Source organism: Octopus bimaculoides, chromosome 21, assembly GCF_046866305.1.
Source record: "Octopus bimaculoides isolate indiv1 chromosome 21, ASM4686630v1, whole genome shotgun sequence".
In the NCBI taxonomy this organism is placed as follows: domain Eukaryota; kingdom Metazoa; phylum Mollusca; class Cephalopoda; order Octopoda; family Octopodidae; genus Octopus; species Octopus bimaculoides.
The window spans coordinates 32,468,836-32,488,835 of record NC_142948.1 but is presented as its reverse complement, the minus strand read 5'-3'; the positions used below and the strand labels follow the sequence as shown (position 1 = coordinate 32,488,835).

The following is a 20,000-nucleotide window of genomic DNA, read 5'->3' as shown; positions in this document are numbered from 1 at the left end:
TTTATATCTATATGTGTGAAGATATGTATATACATATATATATATATATAAAGACATATATAGGCAAAAATGAAACAAAAATTCTAGAAATAGCAACAAGAAAAACAACAACAACAACAACAACAACAACAACAACAACAACAACAAGAAAAAACAATCTGCAATAATGAATACATGTAACAAGAACAACAAACAACAACAAGACAAACTTACGTTAAGAGCCAATCAAGATTGGCAACTCTATGAATAGAATAGATAAGATCGAGGTAGCAAGACATGTTGTTAGGAGACTGGCATTGGTAAAATGAGAGAAAGGAACTGAAGACTTTGGCGTGTCGTACTTGGGTTTGCAAGGCCACAGGAGGAGTGAGGAGGGCAAAAGGAGGGGAAATTAATTCAATGATTAATAATAATAACAACAATGATGATGGTGGTGTTGGTGGTGGTGATGGTAATAATAATAATAATAATAATAATAATAATAATAATAATGAAGATGATAGTAATTGGCCACTTATAAACCCTTCGCTACCACCACCCCCACCACAACTGGTGCCATGCGATGCGCACCCCTATGAGAAGCCAATTATGACGAAGTGATGTTTAAGATTAGTGTGGATGTAAGCTGCTTCAGGTACTTTACTGTGGGTTAATTAGTATGTGTACGTATGTGTGTATGTGTGTGTGTGTGTGTGTGTATGAGAGAGAGAGAAAGTGAGAGAGAGCAGGAGAGAGGGAGGGGAAGAGAGAAAGGGAGGGGGTGTAAGAGTGCATGCTATAAAGTAGGCAAGAGTATATGCTTAGTCATTTATTTAAATATAATAATAATAATAATAATAATAATAATAATAATAATAATGATAATAATAATAATAATAATAATGATGATAATAATCTTTTCTACTGGAAGCGCAAGGCTTCAAATTTGGGGGAAGGGATTAAGTCGATTACATCGACCCCAGTGCATAACTGGTACTTACTTAATCGACCCCGAAAGGATGAAAGTGGACCCTGGCAGAATTTGAACTCAGAATGTACAGACAGACTAAATGCTCGTTAAGCATTTTACCTGGTGTGTTAATAATTCTGACAGCTCACCGTTTTTAATAATAATAATAATTTTTTTTTTCTTTATATAACTCTATTTCATTTTGCAAAACATCTGGTGTGTTTATTTTAGTAGCTTATCAATGTATACAGCAAGTTTCTTTGCCCTAAGCATCAGGGAAACACTCAACAAGAATGGAAACAACATTGAAGAAAAACAAATAATAAGGATGATAATAATAATAATAATAATAATAATAATAATAATAATAATAATAATAATAATAATGATAATAATAATATTTGAAGTAGGAATATGCAAAGAGTGGATGTGATACCAATAGTAATTGACACGCTTGAAAGCATCAGCACTCAACTACCAACATGGCTCAAAAATATTGCTACAAATGCTAAGATGGAACACCAATAAAAAATCACCAATGCTTGAACTGCGAGAGTTTTTCACAGGGTTCTTGAAGCACGACCGGTAAACTAGTGGCGCCTTAGTCTGTTGACCCTGACAGAATTTGAACTGAGAACGTAGTGATGAGCAAACGATCCAGCGTGCTAACGATCCAGCCAGCTCGCCACTTTAACAACAGCTATAGTAATTCTTTCTAATTTTGACATAATGCTAGAAATTTTGAGGGGAGGGGATAATTCAATTATATTGGTCCCAATACTCAACTGGTACTTATTTTGCCAACCCTCAAAGGATGAAAGGCAAAGTTCACCTCAGAAAAGTTTGAACTTACACACACACATACACACACGTGACAGGCTTCTTTCAGTTTCCATCTATTAAATCTATTCACAAGGATCTAGTCAGCCTGAGACTATAGCAGAACACATTTGTCCAATGAGCCACACGGTGAAACTGAACCCAAATCACCTGGTTGGAAATCAAACTTTTTAACCACACTGCCATGTTTCACAGATACCAAAATTCTCTACTGATTTGTAAACACCTCACCCAACCCCAACCCCTAAAAAACATCAAAAATAATCCCAGCGCAGCAATGTCTAAAGTAGGAATGCAGAACAGCAGTAAAAATCAATCATGTGAGTATTTATTGATAGAAATTGGTCTATTAGAGATCAATAGATCTATAAAGAATCAATATTTTCTATATTGCAGATATAAACAAGAGTTTGTATCTGAAATCATTACAACAACACATTCAAAAGTTTCTGCATGCAAAAATATTCATTTAAACATCCCCAAATACACACAATTGGTTTGTATCAAATATCAATCAGAAATCTGGTTAATATTTGATACATACATATATATGAGAGAGAGAGAGAGAGAGGCACAGGAGTGGCAGTGTGGTAAGAAGCTTGCTTACCACCCACATGGTTCCGGGTTCAGTCCCACTGCGTGACACCTTGGGCAAATGTATTCTATTATAGCCTCGGGCTGACCAAAGCCTTGTGAGTGGATTTGGTAGACGGTAATTGAAAAAAGCCTGTGATCCTTTCTGCTATAGGCACAAGATCAGAAATTTTGGAGGAGTGGGGCTAATCAATTCCATCAACCCCTATGCATAACTGGTACTTATTTCACTGACCCTGAAAGGATGAAAGGCAAAGTCAACCTCAGTAAGGTTTGAACCGAGAACATAAAGACAAGATGAAATACCACTAAGCATTTTGCCTGGCGTGCTAACGATTCTGCCAGCTCACCTTAATAATAATAATAATCTTTTCTACTATAGGCACAAGGCCTGAAATTTGGAGAGAAGGGACTAGTTGATTACATTGACCCCAGTGTTCCACTGGTACTTAATTAATTGACCCCCAAAAGGATAAAAGGCAAAGTTGACCTCTGTAAGATTTGAACTGAGAACATAAAGACGGATGAAATATCACTAAGTATTTTGCCTGGCGTGCTAATGATTCTGCCACCTTGCTGCCTTTGTAATAATGATAATAATGATAATAATGATTTCAAATTTTAGCACAAGGCCAGCAATTTCGTGGGAGGGGACGAGTAGATTACATCATCCCCCAGTGCTCGACTGGTATTTATTTTATCGACCCCGAAAAGATGAAAGGCAAAGTCAACCTCGCCAGAATTTGAACTCAGAACATGAAGACGGATGAAATGCCGCTATGCATTTCGCCTGGCATGTTAACGATTCTGCCAGCTCACCAACTTTGTAGTAGTAGTAGTAGTAGTAGTAGTAATACTAATAAAGTGCCAAATAATGTATCAAAAAGAGGTGTTAAACCCACACAAAAATAGAAGCATTGCCATTATTATAACGATGACGGTGATGATTTATTTCCAGATGAGTCAGCGTAATTAGATGACAAAATATAAATAAAATATAAACTTCCAGAATGTTCCAATATTAATATGTCCAATACCCACCACCACCACACATGCCCACCCACACACCTCGATTATTCTAATTCTTCTAGATGAGATCTTTGTTTCCAATATGATATTAAAAATATTACTAATTAGCACTTAATATTTAAGATAACAGTCCTACCTCTTTTTTCTGTCTTTTACTTTTGTTATCTTATCTCTTGATTAAACGACGATAAATAGTATCTTTACTCATCAGTAAATTAGTAAACAGCCTTATTCTCAAAAGACGAGATATTTACAAAAACAAAAAAAAATATATATATATATATATATATATATATATATATCCACACACACATACGCATACACACACATATATATATATACAAGCGCACACATACATGAAGCAAAATAATGAAAGAAACAACAGCACTTCTCTGCCATTAAAATATTTTGGTAACCTTCCTTCTAACCATTATTTAACCATTGGTAACCATGGGAACCGTATTGCTGTTTATTAAGTTAATATTGCACTTGCTCTCTGATAACCAAGGTTATCATCAGGAACTTATTTCAAAATGCTGACGGTGGTGATGACGATGGTGATGATGACAATGGTGATGATGACAATGGTGGTGGTGGGGGTGGTGCCACCATCACTGCCACCCTTTCCTACGTATTGTATTTTTAATCCATTTAGATTGAAAATAATATTTTATTCACTGTTGCCACTGAATAGATTTGAAAATGAATGGGGGAGCATGGGGAGGGAGAGGGGGTTCCCTGTGTGCATGTGCATATCTGCATTTCAGTGCATATATGTATGTATATTTCTGTATGCACATGCATATATATATATATATATATATATATATATATATATATATATATACATACATATATATGTATGTATATGGATGTATTTGTTATGCGTAATATCACGTGAAAGCTAATATATTAAATGTCAAGATACACTTTCTAAAAGTTATCTGCAAGAGTTTGACCCTTAACTATTGGAGGTCAACAGAAACCAATGAGTATATTTCTAACCTTTGACCTTATAGTATTAACTCTAAATTAAATTTTTCTTCTAAGCTGTCCCTTTTGGATTAAAAAAAAAATAAATAAATAAATAAATAGGCGCAGGCGTGGCTGTGTGGTAAGAAGGTTGCTTCCCAACCACATGGTTTCGAGTTCAGTCCCACTGTGCGGTACCTTGCACAAGTGTCTTTTACTAGAGCCTCGAACTGACCAAGCCTTGTGAGTGGATTTGGTAGATGAAAACTGGAAAAAGCCCATTGCATACATATATATATATATATATATATATATATATATATATATATAGATGTATATATTTATGCGTGTGTTAGTGCTTGTCCTCCCTGCCATTGCTTAACAACAGATGTCGGTGTGTTTACACCCCTGCAACTCAGCAGTCCAGTAAAACAACTGATAAAATAAGTACTAGGCTTACAAAGAATAAGTCCTGGGGTTGATTTCTTCAACTAAAAACTTTAAAGCAGTGCTCCAGTATGTTGTTGTTGTTGGCACTCCGTCGCTTACGACGTCGAGGGTTCCAGTTGATCCGATCAACGGAACAGCCTGCTCGTGAAATTAATGTGCAAGTGGCTGAGCACTCCACAGACACGTGTACCCTTAATGTAGTTCTCGGGGTTATTCAGTGTGACACTGAGTGTGACAAAGTTGGCCCCTTTGAAATACAGGCACAACAGAAACAGGAAGTAAGAGTGAGAGAAAGTTGTGATGGAAGAGTACAGCAGGGTTCGCCACCCTCCCCTGCCGGAACCTAGTGGAGCTTTAGGTGTTTTCGCTCAATAAACACTCACAACGCCCGATCTGGGAATCGAAACCGCGATCTTATGACCGCGAGTTCGCTGCCCTAACCACTGGGTCATTGTTCCTCCACAAGTGTTCCAGTATGGCTACAGTCAAATGATTGAAACAACTGAATTTCAGACTACAGGATTACAAAATGAGCTTCTTTAACCACCCAGTCATGCTAGATTTTTAAAGACATTTTTGTCTGGTGCTTCTACAACGTCTCTCTTTTCCTCCACTCTCTCTCCCCCATCACAGAGCCATTAATTACAAGCTAAAATGATTGGAAGAGATTTAATTAATGCTGTTAATGAACTGCTAAATCAAAGCTTTCAAAAACAAGACATGTGACCTAGTTTCATTGTAAATTCCAACGAATTCCATTCCGTTTCTCTCTTCCTGCCCACGTTAATGTCTCTTCTATGTCTGAAATATATTCTATCAATCTCAGAAGAAAAGACAAAATCGATTCCAGTAGGATTAGAACTTCCATCCATCAAATCAATGTAGCCTGAACAGGTGCATGGTGTACCATGCATCAAGTGTCAAAGTGATTGGAGAGGAACACAAGATGAAGTATTTTGCTCAAGAACACAACACACCACCTGGCCTAGGAACTGAAACCACCATCTCGTGACGTGTGTATGTATGTATGTGTATATATATATATATATATATATATATATATATATATATATATATATAGTCAATTCAGATAATGAATTCTGTTGTGTCTGGGGAGGGTCATTCTCTTTTAGTGCCTTATTATTTAACACACTCACTGGTAAAGCTTCCACTCATTTACTCATTCATTTTTTTCTAAAATTGTCATTGTGTCTTGCAACCTTTTCAATAGTTGTTGACTCTCTCTTATAAGGCACTAAAAGAGAATGACTCTCCCCAGACACAACAGAATATGCTTCAACACACAAATTCACATAAAGAATCTTGCAAACCAAATTCCAAAACAAAATCAAATAATACATATATATATATATATATATATATATATATATATATACATATATATATATATGTATATATATATATATATATATATATACAACTGGGATGACGCAGGCGTTCGATCATGTAAAACAATAATAAATGAGTATATGCATATATACGTACAGGTATGTGCATACCTACGTCTACCTGTATATATATATATAGATGCATATCTGGGTACAGGACATTGCAAACAAAACGTAGACAAGAAAATAATAATAACCAGAGTACAGAAAACACACAAGCCATATAGAGAACATTTTCCTTCATCAGCTACCCCCGTTTTGAAGAGTTGGGCAGGATGCATTGTTAAAACGGCTCTTCCCATGGACCGCAAATTAAATTTGTATACACAAATTAAACCTGTGCCATGGAGGAATGTAGTGGCGGACAAAAAACAAGACAGGAAAACAAACGGAAAAGAAAACAAGACAAGAAAACAAACGGAAAAGGCTGTGCGGTCAGACGTGAAAAATTATGTGTATATGAACGCAGTAAGGCACGAACTGAAAAAGACAGGACGAAGTAAGTTCGCGTGTTTACTTGGCGATAGCCAAGGAAGAAAAGAATTAGTGACCGGAAGCATGTGACCAAGCAGGGGTAAGGGTGAGAGAGAGAGAGAGTGGTAGAGGGAGAAACAAAGCGAGGAAGTAGAAGAATAGGTGAGCAACGAAAGAAAGAAACGAAGAGAGGAAATAGTAGTAACAGAAGGAAGAACGAGAGGGATAAAGAGAGATATGTAGTAGTAACAGAGGAAGAACGAGAGGGGGGAAAAGTGATAGGGTCGCGTCAGAAAATATAAAGTTGAAAACTACTTACAACTGGGATGACGCAGGCGTTCGATCATGTAAAACAATAATAAATGAGTATATGCATATATACGTACAGGTATGTGCATACCTACGTCTACCTGTATATATATATAGATGCATATCTGGGTACAGGACATTGCAAACAAAACGTAGACAAGAAAATAATAATAACCAGAGTACAGAAAACACACAAGCCATATAGAGAACATTTTCCTTCATCAGCTACCCCCGTTTTGAAGAGTTGGGCAGGATGCATTGTTAAAACGGCTCTTCCCATGGACCGCAAATTAAATTTGTATACACAAATTAAACCTGTGCCATGGAGGAATGTAGTGGCGGACAAAAAACAAGATAGGAAAACAAACGGAAAAGAAAACAATACAAGAAAACAAACGGAAAAGGTTGTGCGGTCAGACGTGAAAAATTATGTGTATATGAACGCAATAAGGCACGAACTGAAAAAGACAGGACGAAGTAAGTTCGCGTGTTTACTTGGCGATAGCCAAGGAAGAAAAGAATTAGTGACCGGAAGCATGTGACCAAGCAGGGGTAAGGGTGAGAGAGAGAGAGTGGTAGAGGGAGAAACAAAGCGAGGAAGTAGAAGAATAGGTGAGCAACGAAAGAAAGAAACGAAGAGAGGAAATAGTAGTAACAGAAGGAAGAACGAGAGGGATAAAGAGAGATATGTAGTAGTAACAGAGGAAGAACGAGAGGGGGGAAAAGTGATAGAGTCGCGTCAGAAAATATAAAGTTGAAAACTACTTACAACTGGGATGACGCAGGTGTTCGATCATGTAAAACAATAATAAATGAGTATATGCATATATACGTACAGGTATGTGCATACCTACGTCTACCTGTATATATAGGTGCATATCTGGGTACAGGACATTGCAAACAAAACGTAGACAAGAAAATAATAATAACCAGAATACAGAAAACACACAAGTCACATAGAGAACATTTTCGTTTTCTGTACTCTGGTTATTATTATTTTCTTGTCTACGTTTTGTTTGCAATGTCCTGTACCCAGATATGCACCTATATATACAGGTAGACGTAGGTATGCACATACCTGTATGTATATATGCATATACTCATTTATTATTGTTTATATATATATATATATATATATATATATATATATATATATATATATATATATATATAGTCAATTCAAATAAACATATAGTTCAAATAAATGTGGATGTGCAAAAGAAATGTAAGTAGTAGTAGTAGTAGTAGTAGTAGTGGTGGTGGTTATAAGGGGGTGAAGTGGCATAATCATTTGAGCATCAGATAGAAAGTGCTGTGCGGTTTATTTTGAATCTCTGTAATTTGAGTTCAAATCTAGGTCAATTTTGCCTTTCATCAGAATTATAGAAATTTGGTGAAGCACTTTTTCTCATTATTTTTTTCTGATTTTGCCTGGTTAAAAAATAAGAGCTTTTGCTCCTGTGTTTTTGTGTTCTCTCTCTCATACACAAACAGTTAATTACTGTCTCTTTCTCTGATCTCTCTCTCTCTCTCAATTTACTATTACCGGCTATAACATGAGAGAAAGATAGATAGATAGATAGATAGTGATAATGAGAAAGCGAAAGAGAGAAAGTGAAAGAGAGGGAATAAAAAAGCAAAAGAGAGAGAATGAGAAAGCAAAAGAAAGAGAGAGGGGGAAAGATAAGAGATACATAAAACTGCATTACTGTCATCATACAACCAGACTGATGGTTTACATCCCAATAAAGTCTTTACATTGATAACTAACTGGTGTTTGTTTGGCCATCTTCCAGGATATGAGAAAGTATCTTTTATATTGTTATGGACACACATGCACACACATACACATGTGTTTGTGAATGTATGCATATAAACAGAAATATACTGTAATAACATGTTTACAAATATATGCTGCCAGCCACAGAGATAAAAACCAGATGCAATTTTAACAATATGGTTTAGGAAAAATACCTCAGGGGAATATTCTGCATATTAAACAGAATTAGAGTAGGGTATTACATATAGTGAGTTGAAAAATTTCGATTAACTGACCTTACTGGAGTTATTATCTACTTCGCTTGTTTTTTAGATTCCAAATAACCCTAGAGGGAGTTTTTATCTATTAATTACTTGGATTATCTCAATTGATCAAAGTTTTTCAACCTACTACATTGCATATATGAAACCTTACCACAGATGAAACTTTAACTATTTACAAACACACACACACACACAGTGTATACTGTGTTCTCTTCCTGTGATTATTTTATTTTATTATCCTGTTCTGTATGGCTTATTTTTGATAGCTCTAGCTATAGCTACAGAGAAGTCCCATTAACAGGTGTTCAAAACCACAGTAAAGTTTAGTTGATGGCTGACGAGGGGAAGTTATTTGTTTATATTTGTCTTTTCATTTTAAATTCTTTGCATGTAAACTCTTGCTGAAAGACATTCTGCACTCCGTTTTTATCTCATCCTGTAATTAGTTTTCGTTCTATTTTCCATTTCATAACTTTTATGAGTTCATATCAGAAGCTAAAAAAAAAAAAGGAAGTGTGTGCACATGAGTGTGTGTGTCTGTATTTGTAGCAGTGTTGTTGATGGCATTTCTCCTGTCAATAATTTGTGTGCTCGCTTCATATCTTGGAAGTCGGGAGGAATACTTCAAAAGCAGGTATGGGTTAGCATCCAGCAGTAAAAGAAATAATACTGCAATACCATATTTGTGCACGTACACACACACACACACACACACACACACACACACACACACACACACACACACACACACAACAAACATAAAACAGACACATTTCCTTTCTGTCATTTTCCTCTCATCTATTGTTTCCATAGAAGCATATAAGCTTCAAATGTTAAATAGTTCTTTCGATTTTCCTGAGCATCAACCTTAATACATCTTGTTTGTTTGTTTTTTACATATATATGAAACACCTTATTTATTTTTAATCAGCAGAAATTTACAAAAGTGATGCAAAGAGAAGAAAGTTTTGTGCTTGCCACTTATCAGACTCAACTTCAAAGTAGATAGTCTCTTTCTTATAAAGAGTAAATTACAATTTTTTTCTTCTAGAATGCTTAATTAAAAATTAATAAATGAAGGTCACATGAGGATTGCAAATTTTTCAATAATCTTCCTGTTAATCAGAGAGTGATCTTGAAAAGAAATAAAAATGTAACATGTTTCTATTTCTGTGTGTATATGCAAGCATGGAAAATTGGATGTTAAAATAATGATGATGATGAAAACAAAATATATATATATATATATATATATATACATATATAATCAGCATACATACACACAGTTTTATCTCTTCTCATGACTATTCTCTGTTTAGCAGGCAGTCTATTTAAAAATTTGCAATTTTCTTGTGACCCCCTCCAAAATTAATTTTTAATCAAATATTTCAGAAAGAATTAAAATTAAATCTATATAAGAAATGAACTATCAGATTTAAAGTGAGCTGCTTAAATTCCATGCATGAAACTCTTGGTTCCTGAGCCACTTTGGTAACTTGCTATCAGTTAAAAATAAGAAAGTATACACATTCTGATGTAGAGAGTTCTATTTTTCTTGTTTGTTCCGCCAAACCTATATGCATGTGTGTGTGTGTGTATATATATATATATATATATATATATATATATATATATATATGTATGTATATATATATATATATATATATATATATGTATATATATATATATATATATATATATATATATATATATATATATATATATATATGTATGTATATATATATATATATATATATATATATATATATATATATATATATATGTATGTATATATATATATATATATATATATATATATATATATATATATATATATATAAAACCAGAAATGGCTCTGATGAAGTTGCTCAATTTTCATCAATTGATTGATGGACCAATTGAGTAAATTTATCAATAATGTACCTTTAATGACTACTGGAAACAGCTGTAAGCCAAATTTGGTCCAATAAAGGAAAAATATGTAATGACCATTGTTTTGAACTCATTTCTTATATACATCACACTGTGTGGAAACCAGTTTGTCTGGAATCCATCCATGGATTTATGATATAGAACTGTGACGAACCATAACCTCGGACTCTACCACAAGATTACCTGGAGTTCTTCACTAATCTAAGTAATATTGTTAGCCTGGTGCGCCAAAAGAGAGCTTATGAAGTATTTTACCCGAACTGATAATCCATCACTATTTATTCTACACACACACACACACATATATATATATATATATAAATGCACACACAAATTATAACATGAAATAAGGAAAATATATTTGGTGTTGCTAACACTGTTTAAAGTCTTTTTTTTTTTTTTTTCGCGGAAAAAATATCTATGAAAGGGAAATCAAAGTGTGATTGGATATTGAATACACAGTTCTGATTGCTATAGAATTGGTAATATATGTGAATCATTTATCTTTTCCTTTTTTTTTTTTTTTCTAATTATCAGTAGTTGGTAATTATAAGATTATAGGGAAAAATATGATTATGAAGATTAAAGTTATAAAGAGAAGCTCAGTTTATTTTAAAAACGAAAATTTTCTTTCTGAGACAAAACAAAATCTGAGATGAGACGAGATGCACTAAAATAGATTTAATTAAATATTACATCATTAAGCAAGGACAGACAAGATACAATATAATATTCTGGTGGAATTCTTTTCCTCACAGTTGCTTCTTAACCCCTTAACATTTGGATTATTAAAAAGCACCCGGTTCACATCGTAAAGTGATTGATATATGGAAGAGCATCCAGCTGTAAAAATCATGCCAAATCTAACCTCTCCTGTACTAGTGCCGCGTAAAAAGCACTGAGTCCACCCTGCAGAGTGGTTGGTGTTAGGAAGGGCATCCAGCTGTAAAAACCCTGCCAAAACAGACACATTAGCCTAGGGTAGATTTTCTACCTGGTCAGCTCCTGTGAACTGTTCTGTTCACGCATGCATGGAAGATGGATGTTAAACAATGATGATGATTATTCTGTCTTGCTTGGAAACAGTTGAAGGTTGGCAACTGGAAAGGCATCCAGTCATAGGAAATATACCTCAACAAATTCCATCAACCCATGAAAGCATGGAAACATAAGTATTAAAACAATGATGATGATGTGTGTGCATGTGAGTATATGTATATATATATATGTATGACTTTAAAATAAGCATGGTGAATTGTACATCTGCAAAGTTTGTTTATTACAGTCATATATGCAGTATATTCTCTTATATTGTATATATGATTGTAATAAACAAGTTTTGTGGATGTATAATTCTCTGTTCTTATTTTAAAGTCTTAAACATTTGCTCTGTATACTTTTATAAAATCCAAAGAAGAAAACTCAGAATTTACCCATCAAAGGAAGGAATTCTGTGTAATTATTTACCTTAATTAAACAATTTCTTGTTTCATATCATTCAATTTGGTTAGCCAGATATTGGATCATGCTATAGTACTTCTAAGGTACCTGCCTGGATTTCATATCCCTATCCATTCACACAATATATACGTATAGATATGTATGTATTATATTACCTGACTGACCCAGAGATATAGAGAGAAGTTGTCAACTTACCTGCAAAGAGAAAAAAAGAAAAAAAAGATTGAATATTTACAAATAGAAAGACATTTCTGTTTTTTGAGGGGGGAAAAAGTGGGTAAGAAATATATACACAATAGAATGTAGGAAATGTAAAAGTATTTTTAGTACCATATTTTCGAACATGCACGCCAAACTTTTCAGACCAAAATTTATAGGCAAAAAAAACAAAAACGGTAGGTTAACTTATTCATTAAGTTAACTTTCAAGGATCAAAAGTTCCGTGTGAAATGCAGCAGGATTTGGAAAGATAAGGACAATACTTCAATGTTTACGCGACATATTTACATTACATATTACAGTGACTTGTATGCCTGAAAATATGTAAACTCGTTAACATTCAGGTTACTTTATTAAATGTAATGCCTATTTTCTCAGTTTGTTTTAAATTAATCATACATTATCTCATCAGTAATATCCTTTACATCAGGAACTGTAAAATTATATACATCAACAACCGTAATAGTATACATTGGGTCATCCCATAAATAATGCGGTTTTTTTCAGTTGCATGAACTAAAATGTTCTTCCATCAGGATAATGCTCAGCCACATACAACAAGGATGACATTCAAAGGGCTGGAGCAGTTTGAATGGGAAACGATGCCCCACCCACCATATGCACCAGACATTGCCTCATCTGATTATCATTTATTCTGTAGTCTTCAAAATCATTTGAATGGAAAAAATATGAATTTGGTAGACAAGGTCAGAACAGTATTGGAGGATGGGATAAACTACCTGCACCAACTTGTTATAAAAGCAGGTAGTAATGTTATCGTGTACTTATTCTTAGTGCAAGTTTTGAAGAGTGTAGCTTGATTTTTAACAGTTATTTTTCCAAAGTTATAATGGAAGTGACAAAGAAACATTATTCAGCACATTTTGCTTTATGATTTCAATAAAGGCAACAATGGAAAGTGTGAGGAATATTAATGCGGTATGTGGGGATCGGACAATAAGCGTAAGCCAGTGTCAATGGTAGTTCCAGAAACTACAGCCTAGAAGACAAGCCTTATCCTGGAAGGGCTGTAGAACTTGACAAGGATGTCCTGCAGACCCTGGTGGAATAAAATCCCATCGTAACTATTGAGAAACTAGCTGAGAAGCTTGGATTTGGTTATTCAACCATTCGTCGACACCTGCGTGCCATCAGAAAAGTCAGCAAATTGGGTCAACGGGGGCGTAAACACACCACCATTGGTTGTCAAGCGATGTTGGGGGGACAAACACAGACACACAAACATATATACACACATAAATATATATATATATATATATATATATATATATATATATATACACACATATACACACACACACACACATATATATATATATATATATATATATATATATATAATCATAAATATATAGGGATTGACAGTAACCTGCTTCTCCAACATACTGAGAATTCAGAAATAGCAGTCAAAGAACTACTGATTTCAAAACTACAAATTATAACTCCAGATTGATAGCGATATTTTTGATACACACAGAACAAAAAACAGTAGAGAAGAGTAAAAAAACCACCTCCCTTTAGTTAATTTAGTACGATCGTTTCACAGTTAAGAGTAAAGAATACTCTATTCTGATCTTCAGAATTCATTAGAGCGAGGGATTTTGAACTCACTGGCTGATAAATTTCTTAACGTCTTCCTCACGTGGTATTGATGTCGCATGGTCAAAATTAATGTGAGTTATTTAGACGTTAACAAATTTATTGGAATATTTAGCTGAAGATCAGAATAGAGTATTCTTTACTCTTAACTGTGAAACGATCGTACTAAATTAACTAAAGGCAGGTGGTTTTTTTGCTCTTCTCTACTGTTTTTTGTTCTGTGTGTATCAAAAATATCGCTATCAATCTGGAGTTATAATTTGTAGTTTTGAAATCAGTAGTTCTTTGACTGCTATTTCTGAATTCTCAGTATGTTGGAGAAGCAGGTTACTGTCAATCCCTATATATTTATGATTATAAATGTTTTTTACCGAAAAGGTTTTTTCATACTGAGCTACCCGGCAAAATTGTTAATTATTAATTTTATTACTAATTGACGATTCCCTGCCCTGCATATCTATATATATATATATATATATATATACACACACACTCATATATACGACGGGCTTCTTTCAGTTTCCATCTACCAAATCCACTCACAAGGCTTTGGTCGGCCCGACACTATAGTAGAAGACACTCGCCCAAGGTGCCACACAGTGTGGTTGGTAAGCAAGCTACTTACCACACAGCAACTCCTGCGCATATATACATATATTTAATACTTTTGTTAATTTTTTATATATTTATTTTTTAATGCTTTCGTTAATTTTTTATATTATTTTTTAATACTTTTGTTAATTTTTTTATATATTTATTTTTTAATGCTTTTGTTAATTTTTTATATTTCTATTTTTTTAATACTTTTGCTAAATCTTATATATATATATATATATATTTCTTTTTTAATACTTTTGTTAATTTTTGTAACAATGGAGATTTCATTTCAGTCTGTTCTTTCTCCCAAATCTACAAGATAATTAAATCACCTCAATTCTTCCTTTATGCTTGATCAATCAACCCCCCACCCAGTAACGAACGACTATTAAGAATGATCTATCATACTTTTTGACCCATTACAGTTCTTCCTCTGTCTCTTTCATTTTTTTCCTTTCTTTCTTTCTTCTAAGCCACTCCCTCCCATCCACCCAAACACTTTCAGGTTTTACAGTCACTAAATTCTACTCTGATGGAACCAGTAAATTCTTCCATTTCATGATTTCTTTTTTTTTTTTTTAGCAATGGAAGTAAGAGTTTGGTGATTCAAAGAGGACCAGAATTTCTATATAATGACTTTTTAAAAAAATAATAATAATAATAATAATAATGATAATAATGAAACAAAAAAAAGAAATTGCTCTTCAAAGATATTTTAGATGAAAGAGGTTTTTCTCTCTAAGTACAGTAAATTAGGTTAAAATAGAATTGACTGGGGAAGAATTCTGCAATTGTAAAGTGAAATGAGAATAAGCTGAGGGAGGGAGAATGGAAAGATAGAGAGATAGACAGACGGAGAAGGAGGAGAGAGAGAGAGAGATATATAGGTATACAGAGGGAGAGAGGTGACAGAGACAGACAGAAAGGCGAGACAGGGAGGGAGGGGAGAGATGTGAGTGAGACAGACAGAAAAGGGGGAGAGAGATACAGTGAGAGGAGAGAGAGACAGAGAGGGAGGAGACAGAGATACACAATGAGAGGAAAGAGGAGAGAAAGACAGAGAGAGAGAGGGGGAAGAGAGGGAGAAGAGAGAGACAGAGACATAGATATACAGAGGGAGAGAGGTGAGAGACAGACAGAGAGACAGGGAGGGAGGAGAAAGCGACAGACAGAAAAAGGAGAGAGAGAGAAAGAGATACACAGTGAGGGGAGAGAGAGAGATAAAGACATAGATATACAGAGGGAGAGAGAGAGAGACAGGCAGAAAGGAGAGAGACGGAACAATTAGCTGTATGCTTTGTTGCAAATTAGTGACCAATGGTATTGCTGGCTGGAGTGGACCCAGGCAATCAATCCAGTGGCCAGGTGCTCACAACTGTGGAAGAGCCAAACAGCTCGAAACTGAGTTAGCCTCATGATCCTGTTGTCTGCTAGGGCATGGTAGGGGTTTGCTCCCCCAGCTAGCAATATGTAGGATTCAGTGCTGCACCAATTACCTCCTAGCAGAAGATCTGCCTGGTGTTAAACTAATAGTCACAAGAAACAGCCACTTTGATGTGACGATTAACTTTACTTATATATATATATCATCATCGTTTAACATCCGCTTTTCAAGCTAGCATGGGTTGGACGATTTGACTGAGGACTGGCAAGGCAAAAGGCTGCACTAGGCTCCAATCTGATCTGGCAGAGTTTCTACAGCTGGATGCCCTTCCTAACGCCAACCACTCCGAGAGTGTAGTGGGTGCTTTTACATGCCACCAGCACGAGGGCCAGTCGCACGGTACTGGCAACGGCCACACTCAAATTAGTGTTTTTTACATTCCACCTGCACAGGAGCCACTCGCTCAAATGTTTTATATATATATATATATATATATATATATATATATATATAAAAGAGATATAAGAAATATATAAGAGAAATAAGGAAATAGAGATAAGTAATAATCATTTACTAATTAATTACAAAATTAAAGATGATGTCCAATTTTGTAATTAATTAATAAATAATTATTAATTATCTCTATTTTCTTAAATATATATAAACACTGGTTTATCCAATTACCTTACAGTTGAATATTAAATATAATATTTAATACTTACTGTAATAGGAAATAAACCAGTATATTCATTGGATTCTATTACCCCTTAATGAGGTATTTAACCTTTAATTGAACTCATATATATATATACATATATATACACACACACATACACATATAAATATAGAAGCAATTATGCGGATAAACAAATTAAATATTTAACAGCTTGGGTTTGATATATAAAATATGTATAAATGTATACATATATACATATTTTGTATATCAAACTCAAGCTGTTATATTTAATTTGTTTATCCGCATAATTGCCTCCATGCCTGCTCACCTTGATTCCTCTTATAAACCACCCTTTACCTCATGGAATTGGTCTCTTGTAAAGAAAGACATTGGAGTCTTAAGTTTGAATCATTTGAGCGTTAATAGGTGTTTTCTATTCTGAGAATCTCTGGATTTCATCTGTTGACTATACACACACACATATATATATATATATATATATATACATGTGTAGTTACAATATATACATTCATATATACACATGTATGTATATATTGTATACACTAACTTTTTCTATTTATGGTACGATGCACATGTCTTTTGGAAAATCGAAGTGGAGCATGAGATTAAATGGTTCAGAAACACTGATGCACCTGTTCCCCGCATTTTGTTAATTCAGTTTGACACAGTAACACAGTTCCAGAACAAATCTGAAGTTCAGTATGTCTGGAATACAAGACCAGTAGTAACTACCGGCAGACATTCCTTCCATCAGTTACATGCTTTGCAGATCAGCTGAAGCGCAGCTTGCCAGGTACGCACGTCATCATTGCTGTCGTCATCACTGACAATGACAGAACTGAAATATACGAGCCAAAAATGGATCCTCTGTTTTACTGACCTTTACAGAGGGTGTCAAGTGGAATCCAGCAAGAATTGAACCCAGAACATAATGGGACAGAACTAAAAACTACTAAAAACAACAACTGTTCTTTCTATTCTAAGTGCAAGGCCCAAAATTTCAAGGGACAGGGAAGGTCAATTACAATGACCCCAGTACTTTTACTGACCTTTACAGAGGGTGTCAAGTGGAATCCAGCAAGAATTGAACCCAGAACACAACGTGACATAACTGAAAACTACTAAAAACAACAACTGTTCTTTCTATTCTAAGTGCAAGGCCCAAAATTTCAAGGGACAGGGAAGGTCAATTACAATGACCCCAGTACTTTTACTGACCTTTACAGAGGGTGTCAAGTGGAATCCAGCAAGAATTGAACCCAGAACACAACGTGACATAACTGAAAACTACTAAAAACAACAACTGTTCTTTCTATTCTAAGTGCAAGGCCCAAAATTTCAAGGGACAGGGAAGGTCAATTACAATGACCCCAGTACTTTTACTGACCTTTACAGAGGATGTAAAGTGGAATCCAGCAAGAATTGAACCCAGAACACAACGTGACATAACTGAAAACTACTAATTATTTGTATGCCTGTTCCACTACTAAGTTTTTGTCGTCCCTCATCCAATTAATAACAACAACAATAATCGTTTCTAATATGAGCACAAGGCCTGACGGGGTAGATCAATTACATCAACACCCAGCGTTTGGCTGGTACTTATATCACCCCCAAAAGAATGGAAGACAAAGTCAACCTTAATGGAATTTCATTTCTACTCTAGGCACAAGGCCCAAAATTTTGGGGGAGGAAGCCAGTTGATTTAATCGACCCCAGTACATAACTGGTACTTAATTTATTGACCCTGAAAGGATGAAAGGCAAAGTCGACCTCGGTGGAATTTGAACTCAGAACATAATGGCAGACAAAATACCGCTAAGCATTTTGCCCAGCATGCTAACGATTCTGCCAGCTTGCTGTCTTACTAGTAGTAGTAGTAGTAGTAGTAGTAGTAGTAATGGTTTCAAATTTTTCCACACGGGCAGTAATTTTGCAGGAGGGTACGAGTCGATTACATCGACCCCAGTGTTCAACTGGTACTTATTTCATCAACCCCAAAAGGATGAAAAGCAAAGTCAACCTCAGAGGAATTTGAACTCCGAACGTAGCAACAGGCGAAATACCGCTAAGCATTTCGTCCAGCATGCTAATGATTCTGCCAGTTCGCCACCATAATAATAATTCCTTCTACTATAGGCACAAGGCCTGGATTTTTGTGGGGATTGGAAACAATCGATCACATCGACCCCAGTACTTGACTGGTACTTAATTCATTGACTTAATTCATTGATGAAAGGCAAAAATCGACCCTGGTGGAATATGAACTCAGAACGAAGCAACAAGCAAAGTACCGCTAAGCATTTCGTCCAGCGTGCTAACGATTCTGCCAGCTCGCTGCCTTAATAATAATAATAATAATAATAATAATAATAAAAATAATAATAAAAACAATAAAACAAGCCCAAAGCAAGGAAGGCACAAACCACAGTAAAAGGAAGACAGAAGCTGTCAGCTCAGATACTCCAAATTGAAACTAATGGGGAACATTATAAGTTCCGGTGAAGGGGAGGCGGTGGGAAATGGGGTGGTGGTGGTGGTGGTGGTGGTGGCAGTTGTGTGTTGGGGTGGTGGTGAGAGAAAGAGAACATACACATCTTAATAGAGCTGGCCTTTGTGTCTGTCTTTCCTGCTCCCCCCCACTAACCCCTCCTCCCCTACTGGCACTACCCCCATCTAAACACACAAACACACACACACACACACACACACACACACACACACACACACACACACATATATATATATATATTTACATACACAGTTATGTGCATACACATATGCCTAGATACACATATATACACATATATACACACATACATGTATGTACATGCTTACATCCATCCCAAACTACACATAGACACACACACACACATATATATTATGCACACAGGTGCGTACAAACATCCATTGACATACATACACACACACACACACACACGTATATGCTTACATCCATCCAGAAATACACATACATACACACAGATACATACTATATATACAGACACACACACACACACA

At 35.1% G+C, this 20,000-nt stretch overlaps 1 protein-coding gene across 31 annotated transcripts in view; it reads right to left on the bottom strand.

The window, feature by feature from the left end:
- The window catches only part of LOC106883233 (ras GTPase-activating protein nGAP), a 567,079-nt gene that overhangs the window by 232,710 nt on the left and 314,369 nt on the right, over nt 1–20,000 (bottom strand). For 2 of the 31 annotated variants that reach the window (XM_089339058.1, XM_089339047.1), the window contains exon 1: nt 214–363. The exons of 27 other annotated variants lie outside the window; for them this stretch is intronic. In XM_089339058.1, coding sequence (XP_089195184.1) covers nt 214–278 — 65 coding nt within the window. In that variant the 5' untranslated portion in view covers nt 279–363. Of the gene's footprint in view, nt 1–213; nt 364–20,000 lie in introns of those variants that run through there. 2 more of the 31 variants (XM_089339055.1, XM_089339043.1) reach the window with 2 other exon arrangements.